This window comes from Galeopterus variegatus, unplaced genomic scaffold (assembly GCF_000696425.1).
Source record: "Galeopterus variegatus unplaced genomic scaffold, G_variegatus-3.0.2 Scaffold3920, whole genome shotgun sequence".
Classification (NCBI taxonomy): domain Eukaryota; kingdom Metazoa; phylum Chordata; class Mammalia; order Dermoptera; family Cynocephalidae; genus Galeopterus; species Galeopterus variegatus.
This window is the reverse complement of record NW_007730031.1, coordinates 40,551-63,990: the sequence shown is the minus strand read 5'-3', so window position 1 is coordinate 63,990 and position 23,440 is coordinate 40,551. Positions and strand designations below refer to the sequence as shown.

Genomic DNA, 23,440 nt, shown 5'->3' with positions numbered 1-23,440 from the left:
TTCAATATAATTGGTTTTCTTTACACTACGTATTTTATTTTATGCATTTTTAAAACATTTTTCTGAAAAGGAGGCCAAAGGCTTCACCAGAAAGCAGAACAGTCCATGACACGGAAAAGATTAAGAACAGGTAGCATAGATACTATGTAAGCAGCTTGCAGTCGGTGTGCCAGCCATTACCCCTAAATATTTTAGGGGGCTTTGATTTTAAGGTTGTGATGTATCAAAGGTTATTGATTAAAAATAAAATATTTACGACACTATCTACTATTTAGAGAAATTCACATCTGAGATCAGTATTCTTTTTTATAATGACACATGAAATCTAGAATGAAATAATCAAGAAAGGTAAAATTCTATCTACAAGGACTCTTCTCAGTGCTGTTCGCTATGGTCTAACCTGACATGCTCTCTCTTATGTAGAGAATGGGCTCACTCAGGAAAATCTAACTCCAATCCGTGTGTACTTATGATTACATTCTGATTTCTCCCTTCACTGAGAAATTTCAAAGTTCAGTGTAGATACTTCAGTGTTAGAAGCATCACAAAAAATGCAATATAGGCAAATGACCTTAGTGAGAGTGGACTTTTATTTATAATAAATGAATTTCATTCCAAGATGTTTTATCATTGAAATCACTCCCAAAATTAAATTGAAAGCATGGCTGGGCAAGGTTTCCTTTTACCAGGCTTAGTGTGTAGGACCTTAGCTTTTGCTGCCTAGGCAATTACAAAAGCCAGTAATGAAAGGGAAGAAGACAGGGAAAAGACGATGGGGGCAAAATTTCTCAAACCATGGTTTTCAGTCCCATAGGTGACAGACTTATTCTTGGGGATCCAAAAATTCTAAAACCATTTTAAACTGCTTCTGTTTTGATGATGATTTGATTAAACTATCCTAACATTTTAAAAATAAGGATTTTCAATGATAATTTCTGTTATCAAAGACTTTAATTTCTTAAGTCCGTTTCCGAAATTGATATATTTAGGAATATTTTTTGAGATCACCTTTTTCATTTTTCCTTTAGATAAAGAAGGTTGGGAACCATTCTTAGGAACAGACAAATGGGTTTCCAAACTTCTTTAAACCATTGGAAGTAAGGGTTTTCCCCCTCCATCACCTCCTGACACTGAAGAACGGAAAAAGGTGAAGAGTTCAGTACTAATAAAAAGAGCTAACCAACTATCAAAAAGGAATATTCTGAGGCCTAGTATTAGTAACAAAGGGAATTTGTAGACCTGAACTCCTGCTTTCCATATATATATATATAATCTCAAATTGGTGAAGGGTGGGGGCATGTTACTCTGGCATCTTCCTACATGCTAAATTTAAAAATGTAAATACATTAGAAAAAGGAAAAAATTTTATTTCTCTTTTGGTGTCTATTTATTGTGTGAAATGAGAGTCGAGCATAACGCACAGGTGGTTTAAAATGCTTCTCTGCCATCTGAGATCTCGGCTTGCCAGGGTATAGATGGAGATGTCACTTCAGGGAATTGGGCTTATTCAGTGTGTAAAATGAGACTGGCATGGGTTCAGAGGTTTTGTCTGTGTCTTTACCCAATTAACAATGTTTTTGCTTCCTTTTTTAAACTTTTTCTCTTCTAAATTTGTTTTTAAGTTTTAATCTGCAGATACATAGATGACAATTACCCAAATTTTTCTGTCAATTTCTCTAAGGTTTCTAATACCTTGTATTATTTATATATATTTCCTATTTAAATACATAGGAATTATTAGTATATAAGCCAGTGGTCATCTTAATACGTGTACAGAAATAATATTCTACAACCCAAGTTACAAAGATTTATATTCTTTTCTTGATAAAGATCTATATTAACTTGATGAATGTATTGTATCCAGACATTTTGGACTTTGTAACACCGTAAAAACCAAACCAAACCTAGGTTTTATTTTTCCAAATCTGACACTTTGTGAGTTTATTTTATACAAAGTATTTGAAATTAACTCATGGTATAGGTTGCTTTAAAAAAAGAAAGAAAAATGGTTTAGATAGGGAAAGTATGGCTTAATAAACTATTATATATAAATATGTATAGTAAAATTAGTATTGTCCTCAATCTCCAATAATATAAAAAGCAAATCAACTCTTGGAAAAATGACAAGAAGGAAATAAAATACAAAGTCTAGATTTGACAGCACATCCAGACAATACCACTTACTATTGATGAGAGTGTGTGTGTGTGTGTGTGTGTGTGTATTTTAAACAGAAGAATTTTGTGAGCTACGTGTAGGATTATAATGTCTGCCTACTTGTGTTGCTGTATCTATATTTAATGAAGAGGGCAGTGTGTGGCAATAAGAGACAGAAATGGTGAGACCTTTGTGAACCCTCTAGCAATCAGTGAACATCAGACCACACATTTCCCCAGCTTTAATTACAGGCAAAAGAAAAGACAAAATTAGCATTTTAATATAGAAATATCTTAGGCTTTAGGAGAATTATGATAAATCTAATGTTGCCTAGTGAACCAAAGAGGGGATATTACAACAAACTGTCTCCTTAGGAATATTTGTTTAAATAAAGGCAACAATACTTCATCCTTATCTTTTTTCAGATAATTATCTCTATTTCAGGCTGTTCTTTGTTCCAGGTTTAAAATACCTTTAGTTTAAAAAAAAAAAGTAATTGGCAGTGTTTGTTTTCTATAAAACTACAAGAAGAGAAAAATTCTGTTTGCTTGGCACTAACAAGATAATTATTTTAGGGAGAGTTTTTACTCTAGAGCTCCAGTTCACTCATGCCATGGCATCTCTGCACTTGGATGCATTTAGGTTATCTCATTTCAGTTATAGCGTGTTAAACTAACTCCTCTTCCATGGCTGAGGTTGGCCCACCTGTCTCCCCTAAAACACCTGCAACATATGTTTGCATAACCCTGTAATGCTTTGCCTTTGGGGTCCTGAGAAATTCCCCCAGAGCATTTTACTTATAAACAGCTGAGCTATTCGTTTTTTCTAATGATGGTTGCTTTCCCCCAGCATTGAGGCAATAACATATTCAATAAAATAAGGGTCTCATTTTTCAGAGAGAAGTGTTTGACATATCTTTACAGTGTTCTTTCTCCATCTGAGCCTTAATTTTTCCCCTTTTCTAATCTAGCATGATATAAAAATCAAGGATTGATAATGAGATATTAGGGGAAAGAAAACTAAATAATTATTTCTCAAATACTTTCTTTTCTTCATTGCAAATGTACATCGTACTGTAAATATAAATTTTTTCTATTAAAAAAGTATGACAGGAACTTTGTCAGTTTAATTTAATGTAAAAATTGTGACCAATAGACAATAAAAATGATAGTAATTTGGACATATTGCAGGAAATCACCTTGATTGTTATGATCTTCTAAGATAGCAAACAAATACTGCATTAATAGCATAGTATGATTTTACACCTTTTTTAAAATTTATAAATATATGTGCTCCTATTCTGAGAAATGACAGCCTTTCCCCCCACATATGAGATCTGGTATGCATGATGTATTTTACAAAATATGTGTTTTTGCTTTAAAAAGTGTAATGTTTTGGCAGAATCGATTCTACGTTTATGTATGATTATCAGAAGTATGAAACATCACTTTTTCTATTTGTTATCATGGATTTTAGGTTTTCGAATTGTCAAATCTGCTCTCTTAATTCAACGTCTGATTGTCAGGGCTCAGTGGTAGCAGAAGGTAATCATAGCCTCTATTTTGTCGAGTTCTTATCGAGTGCCTGGCACTGTGCTGAGCACTTAATTTTCATTGTGTCGTTTAATCCTTACTACAGTTTCTCAGATGAAGAAACTAGAGTGAGGTGTTCAACTAGAACTCCTCCCAGTTGCTCCGTTAGTAATGGGTGGAGCAGGAATCTGAGTGCAAGCCTCACTGACTCCTGATCCCTTGCCTGCTCCACCAGTTACCCTGGGCCTCTAAAGCAGATGAGCAATGTTATGTTTACCCTGGTACTTTTGTTTTCAACGTATGACTTTAACTCTACATTAACTCCTACCGGTACATTGATAAATTAGGATAGGTGTCACTGGCATCACTTTCCTTTTGCTCTTTTCAGTTCTGCGTGTATTTTTACATAGCTAGCCCTTTGAAAGGTACTGTGCTGTTCAAAGCCGAATGAATAGTTCAGACTCTTTTCCTCCTGGAGTCTGTGTGACTATTCAGAAGGAAATATCATCTTCAAGTGAGGGAGGGGAGTTAGGGGATCAGTACAGAAAGTACTCTTTGTAATGACCTTTGCTGGATGAATTTGATTTCACCAGGCTCAGAACAAGGAAAATTGTCAGGTACCATCTTATAGATAGTTGTATTTCTTGCAGCATTTTGTAGCTAGTTGTACTTAGTGTGAATTAGCATTTAAATATTTTTATACTGCCATACAAAGTGAGTTTGAACTTAAAATAGTGAAATGTTGTCATAGGGGGAGGAGGGGTGGCAGGGGGAAGAGGCTTACATGCTGATCTACAGACTTATGTTCCAGAGTGTGGCAGGGAAGCTTGTTCACTATCTAGTCATACTCATCCTGGGACAGAATGTTTGTTTTGCCTGAAATTTACAGTGAGGAGCAGGTTACTATCACCTAATATAGACCTCAGAAGTGAAGAAATTTAAGTATAACAGGAATTAGATTTCAGTTTTCTCTCTTATGTTGATTGATCACTGTGATTTAAGCACTATTTGTAAATTGATTTTGTGGTCCTACTAAATTAACAAAAGCATTTTGGAAAGTTAGAAGCACAGCACGGGTTTGGTTTAGTTTGGTTTGTTTTCCCATATGGTTCCCTGTAGAACACTTCTTTCTACCACTGTGGATTCTGCTTCTCTAAGTCACTTTGTCCACAAGACTTTAAGATTCCTCCCCAAAATCCAGCCCGTCCAAGCCATTGGTGGGATTTTCAGCATTCTTCTTATATCGCCATAAAATAAAGTGCTAAAGAGAAAGCTTTAGAAAGAGCTTCAACAACTTTAACAGGGAAGAGTTGGGTGACACTCGGGACGTTAACGAGCTGAAATGTTGTAGAAGACTTATTTCGAGCCTATCTTGATTAGTCTAGGAAAGGCACGGTAAACCTAATGTGGACTGAATTTGTGATTTCTGCACCTTTATGTATAGTTATTTTACCATGTCATGGAATATAAGTGGTGTTCTTCTGTACACAGAGTAATATAAGTTAAGATACACTTACCATTTCGCTATCTTCCTTCCAAGGGAAAATCCACCAAAACAAAAGTGTTTTAAGAAATTGTCCATTGGTTCAGAAACACATATTATGGTTGAAATCCTGACTGTGTGAAAATGAGTTAAAAATATGGTAGTACCCCGGTATCTGTAGTATCTTTCCATGGTTTCAGTTACCCAGGGTCAACTGTGGCCTGAAAATATTACATGGAAAATTCCAGAAATAAATAATTTATAGGTTTTAAATTATGCACCATTCTTAGTAACATGAGGAAATCTTGTGCTGCCCTACTCTGTCTGGCTCCATCCCACCTGGGATGTGAATCGTCCCTTTGTCCAGCGTCTCCACTTTGTATATGCTACCAGCCTGTTAGTCACTTCGTATCTGTCTCAGTTATCAGATCACCTGTCGTGATATCACAGTGCTTGTGTTCAGGTAACCCTTATTTTACTTAATAATGGCCCCAAAGAGCAATAGTACTCTGCCTGATTTACAGATTAAATATAGTATAGGAAAAAAACATAGTATGTGTAGGATTTGGTACTATGTGTAGTTTCAGGCATCCACTGGGGGCCTTGGAGTATATCCCCCTCAAATAAGGGGTGACTATTGTAATTACTAATTGTTCCAATACAGATGAAGACATAATATTAAAGGTGTCGATGTAAATGTAATGCACAATGAGAAATTACAGATGTCATGGGATCTGGTCTTTCTCACATTTTTAGGATTCTAGTGGCTCACATATTTTAGAGGAAATTCCAGATCTTTAAATATTAGAAATCAGAACTGTTATATTTGTATAAATTCTTGTTCGGAAAAAAATTCTTAAGAAAAGCAAGTATCTCTTTTCTTTTAAAATTTTTCAATTGCGTAAAATTAGAATTCTGCTCCTTTAATCTCAACCCCCTAAGGAAACCATTGTTATCATTTTTGTACATAGTCCCAATTATCTATCCATTTACCTATATATGTACATTTACATTTGTATTTTTAACACTGATGTAAACCTGTTATTTAGTTTTGTTTTTTGTTTGTGTGAGAAGATATTCCAAAATTTCTTCACCTTTTAAAACCTTATTCAGAAGAGATAAAACTAAATGAAGAGAAGAATTATAGGTAAATTGCAGAACTGTCAGTATTGAATCTTAACACACAAAAGTATTTCTACACTTTTTATTGTTTATGTCTTTATGTTGATTTTTGTAGCCATGCAGTGGTTTATGGATTATGTCAGACAGTTAGTTCTGTGCTGTGCAAATACAGTGGCCAGTAGCCACATATGGCTATTTAGCACTTAAAGTATGACTAGTCCAAATTGAGATGTGCTATACCTGTAAAATACATACTGAATTTCAAAGACTTTGTACAAAAAGAAAGAATGTAAAGTTTTTCATTAATAATTTTATATTGATTATATGTTAAAATGATAATATTTTGGATATACTGAATTAAATATATTATTAAATATTTAAGTTCTTCACCCATTTCCCTTTCTTTTCTCAATGTGGCTGCTAGAAAATTTTAAATTACAGATGAAGTTTGCATTTGTGATCCACATATGTTTTTGATGACAGTGCTGGTCTAGATCATCTATATGTTTGTCTATTTATGTTTTAGAAACAACATCATCATCTCAACACAAAACCCTGTTGAATAAATTTCAGCCATAACCTGTGATTTTTATTTTCTTAACTTTTCAAATGCTGTTTCCATCATCTTTAGATTTGTTTGTTTGTTTGCAGTTCAGTGGTACTTTAAAATACCTCTCCCTTTGATACCAGTGAGTCTCCTAGGAATTTAAATATGCCTCAGTGAAAGCAATACTTGAGCCTCATTCATATGTTCAAGTTAGATCATTATTCCTAATAATGGCTTTCAGTGCTTAGCATTTCCTGTCCGGAATTGCTTGTCATTTCTTTATAAAGATGTTTCAAGAAATTGCTCCATACAGTTCCTTCTTTCATTATTTTCTAGCAAAAAGTAACAATCCTTTATTAGTTTACTGGAAGTCAGAAAAGAAAAGCATTTTGTATTAGCAAAACAAAATGTATTTCCAGTTACTAAGAATAAAAAGCAAAATAAGTGATGAGCAATAGTCCTGTGAAAGTTAATTTTTAAAATAAATCATAAATACAGTGTCAATCTGCCAGTGGCTTTAACCTATTATACTTGGGTCCAGGTTGTCATCAGCTACCATGAGGAAACCTATGTAATTCCTAGAGAGAGAAAACTTGCACTGTTAGACTTAATAGTATGGTAGTCATGGAAGCATCAGTTATCTTCATCAAGGCAATTCAGATTTGATTATTGTAAAACTGTGTTGAATACCAAACCAGTGGAGTAGTAGCTGGAGCTAAATCAAGGGATTGTCATTTTTGTCAGATGATTAGGGCTGGCTAGGAAGAGATATGAAAGGGTTGAACTGTGTAAATATTCTCTTTTCAGCAGAAAAAGAAAAGGTCCTTCATGGCTATTAAGATGAAGCTTGTTAGCTTGATGAATTTCAAACTATTTAACCTAAGCAATCATATGCCCCCTCTTTCCCCTGCCTACATTGCAAGTATATCAGTGCCTTGGGAATATGTCTCTAAGGATTGATATCTAAGCATATTGGTAATTTTCTATTAAGATAAAAAGCAACTTTTCTGTGTCTAAATATATCTCTCAAAGAATAGTGCAAGCTGTGGTTCAAAGACCTAATTATTAACTTGAATTGTATGCTCAGGTAAACATTAGAACACATTTATTCAGAAGTTTTTAAAAACTTTTTCACAGAAAATATATGTAATTTAACATTTTAGAGATGATATTCATTTAAGTTAGGCTGAAATATGTTAAGTTTTTATAAAGTAGATTTGTTTAATTTTTATTTGCCTGTGAGGGACTTGATATGCAGAATTTTGCTCTGAGAATAGATAATAATAGATACGTTTAAATAACAGTAACACATTTAAATAGACACAGTTGGCCTAATGATTCAAAAACATTTCTGCAATGTTTACATATTAATATTAAATGCCAGGAAAGGCAGTGTTAATGCTGCTTTTATGAAACGTGCATTGGTCAATTTGCTCTTGTATTGTAATAGTTATCCTGCTAATATTTCCACTACCTGGCATAGTTTGGGTACTTATTAAGCTAATAAATAAGGGTGGGTGACATAGAAATTACTAAGTTTAGAAGAATTGCTGAATTCTGAAATAACATTCATTTTAGGAGAAGAAAGACTTGGTGTGCCATCTAGTGGACATATTTAGCATTCTGGTCCTAAAAAACTAATGGTGATTTTTTACTCTTCCTGCAAAATGCAGCTGTCTTGACACCTTGTTTCTCTCAGCACTTTAGCATGGTTTGTGCTAAGTTATATCTCATATAGTTTTCAGTTTTGTTATAATTTTATCTTATTACATTTTAGAAAGTTATATTTGAAAGTCATCAAAGCCATCAAAAATAAATCTAATGGCAGGAGTGAATCTATGTGAACTATAAGACAGGAAAAAATAAAATATACTAAAACAATTGCAATTTTAAGGACTAAGATCCATTAAGAGGAACTTAAACAATAAAAGCAAAACTGAAGCACACCAATTATTAAACTTTATTTTTATACATATTCTTTTCTGAAGGAAATTAAAATGATCATTTCTTTTATATGCTAATGTATAGTTTAAATAGCTTTATACATTTTAATTTTTTTTGTTTTGTTTCTTTAGAGAAATCCAAGACCAGTAACTTATCAATTCCATCCAAATTTAGATTATTACAAAGCACGGGGAGCAGACCTGATGAATAAAACTCGGTAAGTTTCCTTTATCTGATGATAGTTATAAATCAGGAAGATAGTCTCAGAGATCATCAGGAAATTTTACACATTTGCGGAAAGTTATTTACCAGATTTTAGTATATTAATGGCTATTGTGCATAATGAATCTTTGTTAAATAAATTACCCAAGTTTTTTTTTAAAGCATACGAAATGGTATATATTGACATCAGTGCTAAGATGAAAAATTAAATATAAGAGTAGTTGTTACAACTGAAGTTAGGCAACTTCATTTTTCTAACTCTAATAAACCTGAATAAATTGTGCCTACTTGTATAATCTCCTTCTAGATTCTTGCTGTTGATTGAAAAGAGGCAGTTCTATAATATATTTTTAAATTATTTCAGTAACAAAATTAAAATGGTTTCCCAACTGTCTTTAGAACTACATAATAAACTTATAAATGCATCTTGTGTGTGCATTGTGATTGCATACATAGAAATTTTAAGGGTCACTGTAGGAATAAAAAAACATTAAAATCTTCCTTTTTAAAGAAATTAACATTGGCATAAAGGTTTGATGAACAGTTTTGTTCTTTCATAATACTATATTCAGATGTCTCAAGAGTTAACTTGTCACACCAGAACCATTTCAACTTAGAATGTAATTTCAAAGTTTACTCTGGAAGACTAAAATGTTAGTAATGATAAATGCTGCCAAGTTGTCCGAATTTTCTTGCTTAAGCATTTTGTGTATGTGCTAGCTTTTCCTCAGTAGAATTCCAACAGCCTAAATATACATTTATGCAGTTCACAGTGTGTTCTGCTGTTAACTGGAGAGTTAAACGTAAGATATAATTCCTGCTACATAGGAACTCCTAGTCTAAAGGATGAGAAGTTTACTACAAAGTGGCTAAATTTAAACCTGAAATTTGAACCCTGTTTTAGTATAATGTTATTGTAAAATGACCCATCTATGATTGAAATTTGTCCCATATTTTGATGTACTGTGTAATTATGAGACCAGTTCCACAAACCATGAGACTTCTCTGAAGCTCTTTTCTGTTTGTTCATTTCATCTGAGTCTTGTTACACAAACAAAAAACTATTCCCTATTGCTACTTGTTTATTTAATTCAATAAATTTTTATTTAGTGCCAGACTCTGATTATTTTAGACACTGAATATGCCGGGGAACAAACCAGACAAAAATCTCTGCCTTCAAGGATCTTAGAGTCTGTCACATGTATTTCTTCCCCAGTAGGTCAAGTATTTAGTTTTGGTATGTTTAAAAGAACAAGGTATGTTAGGTTCTTTCTTTATACAAGATCTTTCTAACTGGAGTCTCTTCTTTTCCCTCTCCTGCCACTATCAGACTTTTTTTCGCACAACAGCCAGAAAAACCTCAATTTACAACATGTCATATCACAGCTCCACTTAAACTGCTCCAAAAGCTTCCTGTTGCCCTTGATAATCCAGCCTTCATCCTGCGGCCCTTCCCTATCCACATCTGCTGTTTCTTGCTCTGCTTGGGCCTTTGCTCTTAAATCCTCCCTCCTGCTAAGCACTCATCCCACCCCCATCTTTTCGTGCCTCTTCACGATTTGTACTCATCCCAGATGTCATCTCTGAGAGGCCACTTTTGACCTCCCTGCCTGTCTTATCCTCCCTGATTTATTCCTTATGCCATTGCCCAACTTATTTTCTTCATAGCATTCATAACTAAGTTATATAATTCATTTGTGTGTTTATCATCTGTCTCTCTAATCCCCCCACTAAAATCTAAGCCCCCTGAGGGCAGGCACTTTGTCTTATTCATCACTTCATGGCTCCTAGGACAGTGCCTAGTATAGGTAAGGTAATCAACAAATATTTGTTGTATGTATTTTTGTATATATATTTTTTTTAACATTTACTTTTTTCCCAAACGAAATGGACTGTACCCTTTCTTTTCTCCCTCTTATTTTTTCTTTTCTTTAGCCTTCTCTCCCTGTACTTTTCTTCTGCAGAATGTTGGTTCTGTTTTACATATCTCCTCATAAGCACACTGAGATTCTTGTACAAGATATCAATTGATGTTCAAAAGAAGGTTTTTCATCCTTTCTTTTGCAATTTCAGAACTTGAAATTGAGCCAAATGAAATGTAATATGTGATGTAGAAGACATCACAGACCAGTGAGCAAGGAAAGAGTTAATAGATGGAGTTGAGAAAACTGGCAAATCTTTGAAAAGGGATCAACTTATAACCTTACCACACACCATAATAAATTCCAAAGTGCACTCAAACAAGCAAACATAGAAACAAAATATAAGTGCCTATTTGTCCAATGGTTGAAGATTTTTTTAAATTTTTTTTTAAAAATTTCAGTTGACAGACAATAACTGTATGAGGACTTTTTAGCCTTAAAAGTAATGGAAGAAATCACAAAGGGAACAACTGGTGGATTTTACTATACAACAGTATTTTTAAGTAGATATGTCAAAAATAAACTGAATCAAAAGGCAAATAAAAACTTAGGAAAATATTTGTAGTAGATGCAACTGACAAAGTATAATATCATTAATGTGTGAAGAACTTGTGCAGTTCAATAAGAAACAGAAGATCCTGTCTCAGTGGAAATTCCATCAAGAAACAGAAGATCCTGTCTCAGTGGAAATTCCATCTCATGCCACGCTCTCCCTAGATCCTCTTCTTTTCCTCTAAATGTTTGAACACCCTGCTCTCCCACCCCCAGGCTTCTTTTCTTCTCTATTGTCATTCCTTAAAAGATCTCAGCCCCGTTCATGGCCTCACATACCATCGATGGCTGAAGGATCCTTAGTTTACATCTTCAGTTTGACCTTTCCCTTGAACTCCAGACTCATATATTTCACTGCCTCAGTATTTCCTCTTGGTTGTCCTGTCTGCATCTCTAATACTTTCCAACTTGAACTCTTGATTCTGCCTCCACCACCACAAACCTGCTGTTCCTCCAGCGTTTCTCCGTCATGGTAAGTAGTGCTCCCCAGTTGCCTTAGAATTGTCCTTGACTCCTCTTTTTCTCTCACATCACACATCAAGTCCACCAGCAAATCCTCTTCAAAATATATCCTAAATCATGTCACTTTTCTCTCTCCGTACTACTCATACCAAGTCACCATGTCATTGCTTATCTCACTGCCAGTCTCCCTGCTTCCTCGCCTCTTTATAGATCCTTCTTCACACAGCAGCCAAAGTAACATTAAGTCAGATCATATCACTTCATGGCTCAGAGTCCTTCAGTGACTTCCCAAAACACTTAGGCTAAAATCCAAAGCCTTTTCAGTGGCCTGCAAAGCTGGCGCTATTAAGATATAGCTCCCTGTTCTCTCTCCAGCCTCATTTGCTACCACCACTTTCCTTTACTGTTCACTGGGCTGCAGCTGCACTCACCTGCGTATATTCCTCAAGCACAGAAACATGTTCCCACTTCAGGAGCTTTGTACTTGCTTTTCCCTATGCCTGAAATGTTCTTCCCCAAGAGTCCACGTGGCACACTCACTATTCAGTCTCTTTCAAATACCATCTCTTCAGAGAAGATCGCATTGACTAGTCTGTCTAAAATAATGAGCCCCTTTGCTCTCTGTCTCTTCACTTTGCTTTGTTGTTTTTATTTCTGTGTTTTTCATAGCAATTCTCACTGAAATGGTATTTTTAGCTTTTTAAAAAATGTATTGTGGGGTATTTTTATTGTTTATTTCTCGTGCTAAAATGTAAACTCCATGCTTATCTTATTGTAGGCACTCAATGAAAGAAGAATTGCAAGCAGCAAATAAACATTTAAAAGGTGATTCAAACTCATAATTAGTCAAAGAAATGAAAATTAAAACAACAATGAATTATCATATTCACCTTTCATATTAGCAAGTTAAAAATCAGTTAGCCCACACTGGTAACCATGGGTCCCCTTAGTCACCAGTTGAGAGAGTATAAATTGAGACAAACTTTATAATCTTGCCAAAGAGTTCTTCCACCTAGATATGTAGTCCTTATTACTACCATATTATTCCCTGGAGATTTGTTCATCATGGTCTAGTTCATCTGTGATCAAAAATCAGTGTAGCTATGAAACCATTGATGAAGTTCTTGTTTAGCTATTTAAGGCCAAAGATGCTTTTACCAGACTAGGCTCTCAGCATAATTGGCCTTGCTACTACTTACTTAGCTGTTAGGAGACTTAGAGAGTTGGTGCATTGGAGCTGTCACTGAGAAGCAAGAGGGGAAGTGGGGATAACCCAGAGGGGATATATATACTCACAGGGGAAACCCCCAGAAGTAATCAGGAAGTAGAGGTTAGACAAGAGACAGGCAGCCACCTGGAAAGCAGGAGGCTAATCCCTGCCACATCTAGGGCAATGGACTTCTATTTATGTTGCATATCCAAATAAGGAACGCGGATGCAAAGATGACATGTGATTCTATGGATAAGAATATCTCTAAAAATCAAGAAGCCTGATTTCTCTTCCCTGCTCCACCATGGATTGCTGTAATTAAGTCTTTAAAAGCAAATGCCTAGGTATTTTAGTGGTAGATTTTCCATTACATGTGTGGATAATATTCACTGTGCTCTGATTTCACTTAGTTGCACATTTCTTTTTAAAAATGGGAATTGACATTCTGTTATTCATTCAACTTTTGAGCTCAGAATAACAATTTAACACTCACTCAAATCTTGTTCTAGTTTTTGTCCTTAAATAACCAGAAATTGCTGCTATAAAATAAAAAGTACACTTAAATTGTGACCAGTCTTCAGAAAGACCCATCTAATTTATTTAGGAATCTGTGACTATTGAGATGCCCTTTGAGTAATCACAGAACAGAATTTCATATTATTTAAAGACTGCAATCTCCTATATTAAGAGTAGGATCACATATCCTCTTTGTTCCAGAACATTCATAGATTTTGTTTTGAAAATGACACAACACAACTTTTCAAAATGTGTAATTCTTTCTCCTATGCAGATGATGAAATACATGGTAGACGAGCTGTCAGTAGTGCCTCATGAGCACGTGTCACTTTATCTAGCATTGCCTTCTTACAGGCTCCACAACTATAGGTCTTTTAACTTGATTAAGCAATTTCATGTCACCAAAATTAGGTATTTCACTGGATTAAATTAGGTCTTAATAGAAACGGAAGAAACCAAACTTAGTTTCCTGATCTCTCACTCAGTGGATCAGCAATAACTTTTCCTATGCTAACGTTCCCAGCCTTTCTCTGCCCTGTGACAGAGCTTAGTTTAAGTAACTTACATGACATTGACAATGTAAGATTCCAGAATTAATTCTGGCAGTTAGGTCCTTGGCTGAAGGACCCTTGTCAGGACCCGTGCATGGGATATTAGAGGAAGCCAGGTTCCAGGGAAAGAAGATTCTAATAAGGAGGGTTCCCTGTGCTCTGAAGAAGTCCTCTGTATTTTTCAGGTAGAGTCCATGTGTCTATGGAGTGATGGCATCCATTCTTACCCCAGGAATGCCTAGTGGCTAGTGATTCCCCATTTTACCTAGGGATCAGGATCTGACTCAGCTTAGGAGTGCTCCTTTCAGGGCCTGGCCTAACCAGAATGTCCTGAAAAAGTGCAGGTTCCTAGGAAAGCACAAAGATTCTTCCAACAATTATCTTAGACCAGAATATGAGCTCTGCGAGAGCAGGAAACACATCTATCTTTTTATACAGTTTTCTTCGTATCTGACACAGAGAAGGAATTCAGATATTATGAAGTGAATGAATAACTTCTAGCTTCAGTTGCAGAGTACATAACTCATATGCCTAAGACTGATATCATACATGAGTGCAAACGTCCTCTATGTCAGGATTTAGGTGTTAAAATCTTTATATTCCCAGGGCCTAGCACAGTGCTTGGTACTGTTTATAGTATTCAGTAAGTACTTAGTTTAATGACTGAATAAATAAATACTTTTTTGAAACCTAAAAGCCATTATAAGATTCTCCTGGACAATTTTCATATTATATGGTTAAAAGGATTTTTTAAAATTAGGCTTTATTATATTTACTTACATAATTAATGCATTTTTTCAGAGATATCTTATTGCTAAATTATGGTAAAGAAATAATATGCCAATAATGTTTCCAAGCTGTGAAGCCAAGGAATCCATGGTTACCAGTATTTGTAGTTAACTGGCTAATCAGAATTTCAAAGGACACTGATAGCTATATAAATGTAATTTTGTGATATTTTTGTGTTCAAATAACTAAGCATTTGTCCTATAAACTCACCTATATCTGAAGGCTCTTTCTGTTGCATCAAAGAGAGTCGTTAATTCTTAACCAATTTAGGCAAAATGGTAACACTCTCTCTTTTCTAGTCCTGAATAAATAAACCTTTTTCCTTTTTTAAAAAAAAATTTAGGTATAATCTGCATATAATATACAGATCTGCATATAATATACATTTAAATATAATATACAGTTAAATATATAATCTGCATATAATATACATTTAAATGTTCTGACAAGTTTTGACAGTTGTATATACCTGTATAACTAACCATCATTCAAAATAACGTATCTGGAATGAACAATTCTCTTACCTTAGAATTTCCTCATGTTCCTTTACAGTCATTTCCAACCCCTCATCCTGAGGCAGCTTTCTGATTTCTGTCACCATATGTTAGTTTTGTTTGTTCTTGAGCTTCACATTAATTGAACCATACAATATGCACTCTTTTGTATCTGGGTTTTTTCACTCAGCATAGTGTTTTTGAGATTCGTGCATGTTATTACGTATCTATATCAGTCGTTTGCTCCTTTAGATTATTTAGTATTCCATTATATGAATATACTGCAGTGTGTTTATCTGGTCTGTTTTTGATAGATATTATGTTATTTCCGGATTTGGGATACTATAAATAAGGCTGCTCTGAACATTCCTGTAGAGGTGTTTTGATGATGTTTGTTGTTGTTCGTGGATTTATATTTTTACTTCTCTGGGCAAACACTTAGAAATTAAATTGCTGTGTTATAGGCTAAATGCATATTTAACTTTATAAGAAACTGTGAAACTGTTTTACAGAGTAATTATACCTTTTTCCACTCATATCAGGAATATATAAGGGTTCTAATTGCTGCACATTGTCATCCTCATTTGCTATTGTCAGTCTGTTTCATTTTATCCATTTTAATTGGTGTGAAATGATATCTCATTGTGGTTAAATTTTCATTTTCCTGATGACTAATGATGCTGAGAGTATCTTTTCATAGCATATTGGTGATTTGTATATCTTTTTTTGTGAAGAGTCTATTCAAATATTTTGCTATATTTAAATGGTGTTTGTCTTTTTCTTGACTTGTAGGAATTCTTTATTCTGGGCAGGAGTCTCTGTCAGATACATGTGTTGCAAATATTACTCCCCAGTGTGTGGTTTGCCTGTCCATTTTGTTAACGGTGTCTTTTGATGAACATAAAAATTTAATTTTGATGAAGTTCATTTTTTCTTTCTTTTCTAATGCTTTTTGTTTCCTGTGATCCACTTCAAATTAATTTTTGTGTATAGAGTGAGGTAAAAGTTGAGGTTCATCTTTTTCCATGTGCTGCTGTTCAGCACCATTTGTTAAAAAGTCTTTATTTTCCCCACTGAATAAAACTGGATCCTTGGTTGAAAGTCAGTTGGCCATGTATGTGTGAGTCCATATCTGCACTATCTTTTCTCTAATAACACACTTGCTTAATTATGTAGATTTATAGCAAGTCTTGAATTTAGGTGGGCTAAGTCCTCCAACTTTGTTTTTTGTTTTGTTTTGTTTTTTTGTTTTTTATTTTGCTTGTTCTAGGTCCTTTGTATCTCCATATAAAGTTTACAATAAACTTGTCAATTTTTACAAAAATTGTTGGGATTTTTATTGGAATTGCATTGAATCTATAGGCCAATTTGGAAATGAACTGATACCTAAACATTATTGAATTATCTAATCCATGAATATGGACCATCTTTTCATTTAGTTAGGTCTTCAATTTCTCAGCAGTGTTTTCTTATGTTTTTTTGGCAGCAGGCTAGTATGGGGATCCAAACCCCTTGACCTTGATGTTATCAGCACTACACTCTAAGCAACCAAGCTAACTAGCCAGCCCTTCTCAGCAGGGTTTTATAGGTTTTAGTGTAGAGGTCTTGTAAAAAAATTTTTTAATAAGGAGAACCTAAATTCCTGTTTTTCTACATCTAACCTTTTTCTTCCTACGCCTGCATTTTAAAAATGTGACTGTTTTCTTTTGTGGACTCATACATTTCTTTATATTTTATTGGCTTTATACCCCTGCCTTAAATCCTTACCAGTTAGTTCTTGGAATATGTTTAACTGCAGCTGTTTTGTTTTGTTTGGTTGTGAAGATATGTAGTGGTTCTCAGTTTGCAAAAAGAGAGGTAAGGAAAGCAAAACCCCCCAACAGGTGGACATCTCAGAATTATATCCTCTTTCATTCTGATGTGTTCCCTCATGTAGGAGAATCCCTGACCCCCTAGAGACTCTGTGGTGTGAACCATGGTTACTTATGGGAATGATTCATATCCCTCAGGTACATTGGGCCAGAAAATAAATCAGTGGAAAACTATCACTTTAGAAATAAAAATCTCAGTATTTAGTCTTATAGATATGTCTTGAGAAGTTTATCTGATGATTTTATGCACCACGATTAATGCATAATTGTTTATTATTTGTTATGTTAGTTTAACCAATATTGTAAATTATGTTTAGACTTAATTTGGTAAGCCCCACAGTCTAGCTTATATCCACCCACTCATCAGCACTAACCATTTTATTCCTAAAAGCACTACTTTTACTTTGCATCACATTAACAAAAATTTACCTGCTGCACATAAAAGAATTATAGTCATTATAGCTGAAAAGAAACAGGTTTCCCTTGAATCTCAAATTCCTAAGGAATAACTAATAGCAAGCTAACTTTTGTCATTTAGTTTTAATAAAGACCTGTAAAATCTAGAGTTTCTTGAGATGTAGAGTTTATTTTCTAAGATAAACCTCACAATATGGCAAGCAAATTAAAATTAGATATAGATGTCTTTCATTGAAGTAAATTCAGTACCCTCAACTTCAAAGTTACAGAATTGAGAAAGCTGGAAGTCAATTTATTTTATAGAATTCAAAGCCTTCGACTTACAGCATTTTTAAGTAGAAATACACCCTGAATGTTAGCTTAGATTTTAGAATCATCTTGAAAAGTATTGTTGCAACTCCAACAACTCTTTTAAATTTTCACATAGATTGGTACATATAAGCACGGAAGAAATAAATATGAACAATAATCTATCATTCACTCAGTAGATCAATAATGGCAGATTAGGAATATACAGGGATTCAGAGAATATTGTTTCTATCCCAAAACCAAAGTGGTAGGTAGGTAGGTAGGTAGGTAGACAGACAGACAGACAGACAGACAGACAGGTAGATAGATAGGTAGATAGGGGCATCAATTTTACTTTTTCCAAGTACTCTGCTCTTTGTACTTAAAAACATTTATTTTATAATTATTTTCTTATGGTAGAAAAAAAGTATAGGTAGAATGATAAGAAGAAGTGATAGAAAAGGAGACTATGATAGAAAGAAAAGGGAAGAAAAAAGAGAAAAAGAATCTTGGAAGGAAGATAAACAGCGGAAGGAGGGGCAAAAGGCACAGAATAGAAACCAAGGGTGGAAGGAGGAGACAGGGCAAATAGATAGGCCCTTAAGTTTGACATGGGGTTTGACCAACTTTCCTCAAGGTCCTTGACTAGTGTACAGGCCTCTTATTTGGTCCTATCATCTGAGTGATATAATGAATGTGATGGTAGATGGCATTTGGCACTGCAGATCATAAACTCTTGGAGTTGGAAAGGGACTTTAATTTAATCTTGCCCGTCACCCATGCCAGGACTTGGAAGCCTATGTGTCCAAAGATGATTTTCTACCCTCTATTTGTACAGTTCCAGGATTAGAGCATTAATATCTTAAATGGAACCTTTTTCCTCACTAGATGGGGTTTCCTGTGTCATAGCTTTTGTAATTCTCTTCTGTAATTTTTATAACGCATCTCCTTTTTAAAGCTACACCAAAAAAGAGCTGTGTTTTCTCATGGCGGCCCTCACGATATTGGAGGACTTGGCTCTCCAGTTTTGTCAGCCATTCTTCATTTGACATAATTTTCAACCTTTCCGTTGTTGCCACTCCATTTTATAAATGCAACTCAGTTCTTCGAGAAATTAATACATCACCAAAAGCTGAATGCTGTAGCTATACAATATCTCCTGAAGAGTGGGCACTCATCTAGTATTAATGCAGCCCCAGAATCTTAATTTTCTTCAGTATTATTACTTTGTGCTCATATTAGCTTTGTCAGCCAAACCAAAACATTAATGTTTGGGAGTGTGATTTTTTTTTTTTATTTGAACTCATGTTAATTAATGCCTCTCTGTTCTATATGTAATGTGCAGTTGTAAAAAGTTTTAACGTAATTGCATGAGTTTTTATTTATCTTTGCTAAATTGTATCTGCTTCTTTCTCATTGTGGCCTGTTGAGATTATTTTAGATTTTGATTCTGCAGCCTTTGGTCTGAAATTCAACAAGCACATGTTCTCTTTCTTCATAACACAAAACTGTAGAATTTTCTATCTAAAAGGGATTTAAAATATCATAAACTTTGGAGCCCCCTCATCTTAGGGGTAAGGAAACTCAGGGCTAGACAGGATGAATAACTTTCCCATCATTACAAGACTCATTAACAGAATATTATGACCTAAAAAATGGAGTGGTGACCTAGTCTGTGAACCATGTCAGAGACACAAATCGTCATAAGGAGCCCTTGGTAGGTACAAGAACATTGAACAATACCCTTGGGGTATAGTTGTTCAACTAAAACCAAGCATACATTATCCTCTGTTATATCCACAGGAACTGACATACTTGACAAAATCTAACAGAACTTAACCACTATCAGACAAGAAATAAAGTTGCCTTGGGTTGATTTGTTTTTTATTGAACCCTACTGGCTACCTGTAATAAACTACATCCATTTCCAAGTAATTAGTAAAAGTATTTATATAAGCCAGTGTATTTTCTAATTGCGATTTCTATAAATAATCCTTTTGAAAAATCACAACATTTTTCCACTCCATTCTTCTGATATTTCTATTTTTACTCAATAAAACAAAATGAGTAATATGGTGTTTTTTTGTTTATTTGTTTGTTTTGTTTTTTACATACTAGATTTGTTCACCAATACATGTCTAGTAACTAGCACAGTGTTGGGTGTGTCTTAAACACTCAGTAAATCCTTGTTGATGAAATGCATAAATGAATGACAGTATAGTTTATGATTACACAATTTTGGCTCCTTAGATTAGGACACACACCTGAAAATAACTAAAAAATCTAGAAACATAGCTAAACAACAATCAAGTCAAAAGACTGTTTAGAAAATGGGGAAAAAAATCTTTGATGCTATTGCTATAATTAGACACAGATGTGTAGTTTTAAATGATTTTATTGGAAAAAAGAATGAAGAATGAATAAGTGAATGAATGAATAAGTTAATGAACCAAGCATTTAACCTTAGAGAACACAGTGAAAGAAATAATGAGCAAAATATAAATTAGAATATAGAGAAAAATAATTTAAAATAAATTGAAAACTGATTGACAAAAAAAACAAGCATCTAACAAAATTTTATTACAAAAAGTGACAAATATTAGATATTTAATATCAGATCTAGAAAAAATAAATCTGTAGATAGAGAAGATAAACCAGGATGGTGTGAAGATCTGTATACCAGGAGTAGAAACGTTGGAGAGAATTTTTACAGATGTAATAAATATAATAATTGTATTTTAAAAGCTTCAGAAAGGTTGCAGAAATTAAATGAAAACAGGTCATGATTCTGGCTCTCAAGGAGACTTGGAAACCCTAGAAGCTCTTTCGGTAGAGTATGGGTCAGAAAGCCAGGCTGCAAGAGATCGAATGGGTGGTTAAGAGGCTAGAAAGACATAGCTAGGGTCACCCATTTTCAGAGTTTCAGAAACTGAACAAAAGGAGCCCAACAATGAAGTCAGATTAGAGTTGGGTTCTGGTACAGGTGTTCTGAAGAGATTTTTCGGTTTCAGAAAATGCCCCTGTTGCTACTGATTTAACTTGCTAAATGAGGTTGTGCCAAACAAAAGTAAGTTCTTCGTACAATTTTAAAACAATCTCCTAAATAGTACTTTTTTAATAACAGTAAGTAGACAATAGGAATGAAAGCCTTTTGTTATATAGAATTGGTTACTCATTAGATTTGGTATTCAGTGTTTTAACTCCAAATTCCTCTTGCTATTTATTTCAAGATTATTTACACATTGCACTCCATCTTTAATCCAATCCAGTCCCTGCTGTCCATCAGATCTCTGACAACTGCATTAGTTTTCGTTAATTTTCATTAATTTAGCACATATGACTTAATAGTACACATCGCAGCCATTAATAATTGTTGAAGGTTGTTTAGTATTTCGTCTGTAGAATGCTGCTACTCATATTTCAGATGTAAATTGAATAACTTTGGCATAAAAACTGACAGGCCTGAAAAAACAAACTATGGGCAGAATGCTTTCTCTAGAAGTACATGATTTTCAGTTGTTTATATTCTGAAAATACATAGTTGCTTACCTTCAACAGTTGTTTTGAGGGCCGGCCCAGTGGTGCACTGCTACAGTGCGCCGCTTGGGAGCATGGCAGCGCTCCTGCCGAGGGTTCAGATCCCACATACAGACCGGTTCCCGCTCACTGGCTGAGCGAGGGGCGGGCGCAGCACCAAGGGTTGCGATCCCGTTGCCAGTCCCGGTCCGGTACGGGCGCGACACTGAGGGTTGTGGTCCGTTGCCGGACACGAAAAAAGACAAAAAGGAAAAAAAAAAAAAACAGTTGTTTTGAGAAGAAAGTATTCTTCTGGAAGCTGTGGGAAGTAGATGAGGGATAAAGTGGTTAAAAACAAACAAAAAAATGTTCCAAAAAGGGAAACAGTGCTCATCCCCTTTTAAGAGCTAGTCAGATGAAAAATTGCTCAGCATGAGCATGATCTATATGTTTTTCATGGCTATTAGCAGTAATGAAGATGCATTAACCATATTCTCTTGATAATGCTCTAGCAGTTTCTTAGTACTTTTATCAACATATAAATTTTACAACTGGCAATATGGGAATTTGACTAGTACATTTTTGTGTATAAAAAAGGGTAACAACATTATAACTTCATATCTGTGAATTATGAATCTTGACTTGCAAACAAGCAAATGGAACAAAACTTTAATATCATAACAGCTCTTCGTTCTGCTACCGCTCACAAGAAATGGGAATGTATGTAGGTTGCTGAGTGGAATATAATGCCAGAGGTGAATGCCTACTTAATCCAGAATTTATGAGTTCTTTTCATTTCGTTCATTCTTTATTCTCGATAAAATGTATTCATGCCTTCTGTGTTGTAGTATCTGTAAATTGAGAATGCTCTACTTCATTAGGAAGCAGCTGAAAACTGAAAACAAGTGGTGTATAATCACTATTAGCCTTCTTTCCATTAGGAAATGTTTTTAATAATTTTTGTAAGGGCATTAAATAGATCAATTATTTAAAGGTGAAACGATGCAAAAGGAACCATTTGTTTTTTTTGTTTTTTTTCACAGTTCATTGAGTTATAAATGAATAGATCTTTCTTTTATGAAGCTGATTCTAGGTTTTGAATTTGATTTGTCCTATCTCCAAAGCAATGTAAGTCTTCAATACCTAGCCCATAACATCAGCTAGTACTATTAAAGAAAACATTATGGAAGGAAGAAGCATAGTGTTCTTTCCTTTTTTTATAGAACTATGGGTCGGTTCTATTTTAGGGCAATATCTGGCAATGCCACAGATATAGCTGTCATATGAAAAGTAGAAATACTATGTAAGTGCTGCCAGGTGGGTCTGGGAGAAGATGATAGTAAAATTTAAGTTAACTAAAATCAGATAAGTGGATCTCTCAAACTTGATTTTCAGTTTCCCATTTTATGAAAAATGGACAAAACGTGAGCAAAGATTTGGGCAATAAAAATACAAACCAGTATGGTCGTGGAGTTGGACTACCTTCTACAACTAAAGTAATTTGTAATCATAACTGGATTTCAAGATAAGAGCCCTGAGATACTGCAAGATTATGAATCCTCAGGGAAGTAATTGTTTCTTTAACAAATGTTTACTTGGTGCCCTTTAGTTATAACACAGGTGCTGGCAAACCGTGGAAGCCAAGAAAGTGTATGATAGGGAGAGGAACTGTTAAGGTATTTGATAGCTGCTGAGAGGTAGAGTAAAATAAGAAGGAACTTTTGGATCTGCATAACAAAAGTCATTGGTATCCTCAAGGAATGGTTTTAGGGCAATGGCAAAGAGGCCGCAACCAGAGCTAAGTGGACCAAAGCGGAAGGAGCATGTTAAGATACCTTGAAAAACAC

General features: G+C 34.6%; 1 protein-coding gene across 1 annotated transcript in view; it reads left to right on the top strand.

Moving 5' to 3' along the window:
* Nucleotides 1–23,440, top strand: part of LOC103601871 (TBC1 domain family member 5-like) — a 184,095-nt gene that overhangs the window by 132,848 nt on the left and 27,807 nt on the right. The window contains exon 9 of the mRNA XM_008586280.1: nucleotides 8,915–9,000. Within this exon, the coding sequence (XP_008584502.1) occupies nucleotides 8,915–9,000 (86 nt within the window). The remainder of the gene's footprint in view (nucleotides 1–8,914; nucleotides 9,001–23,440) is intronic.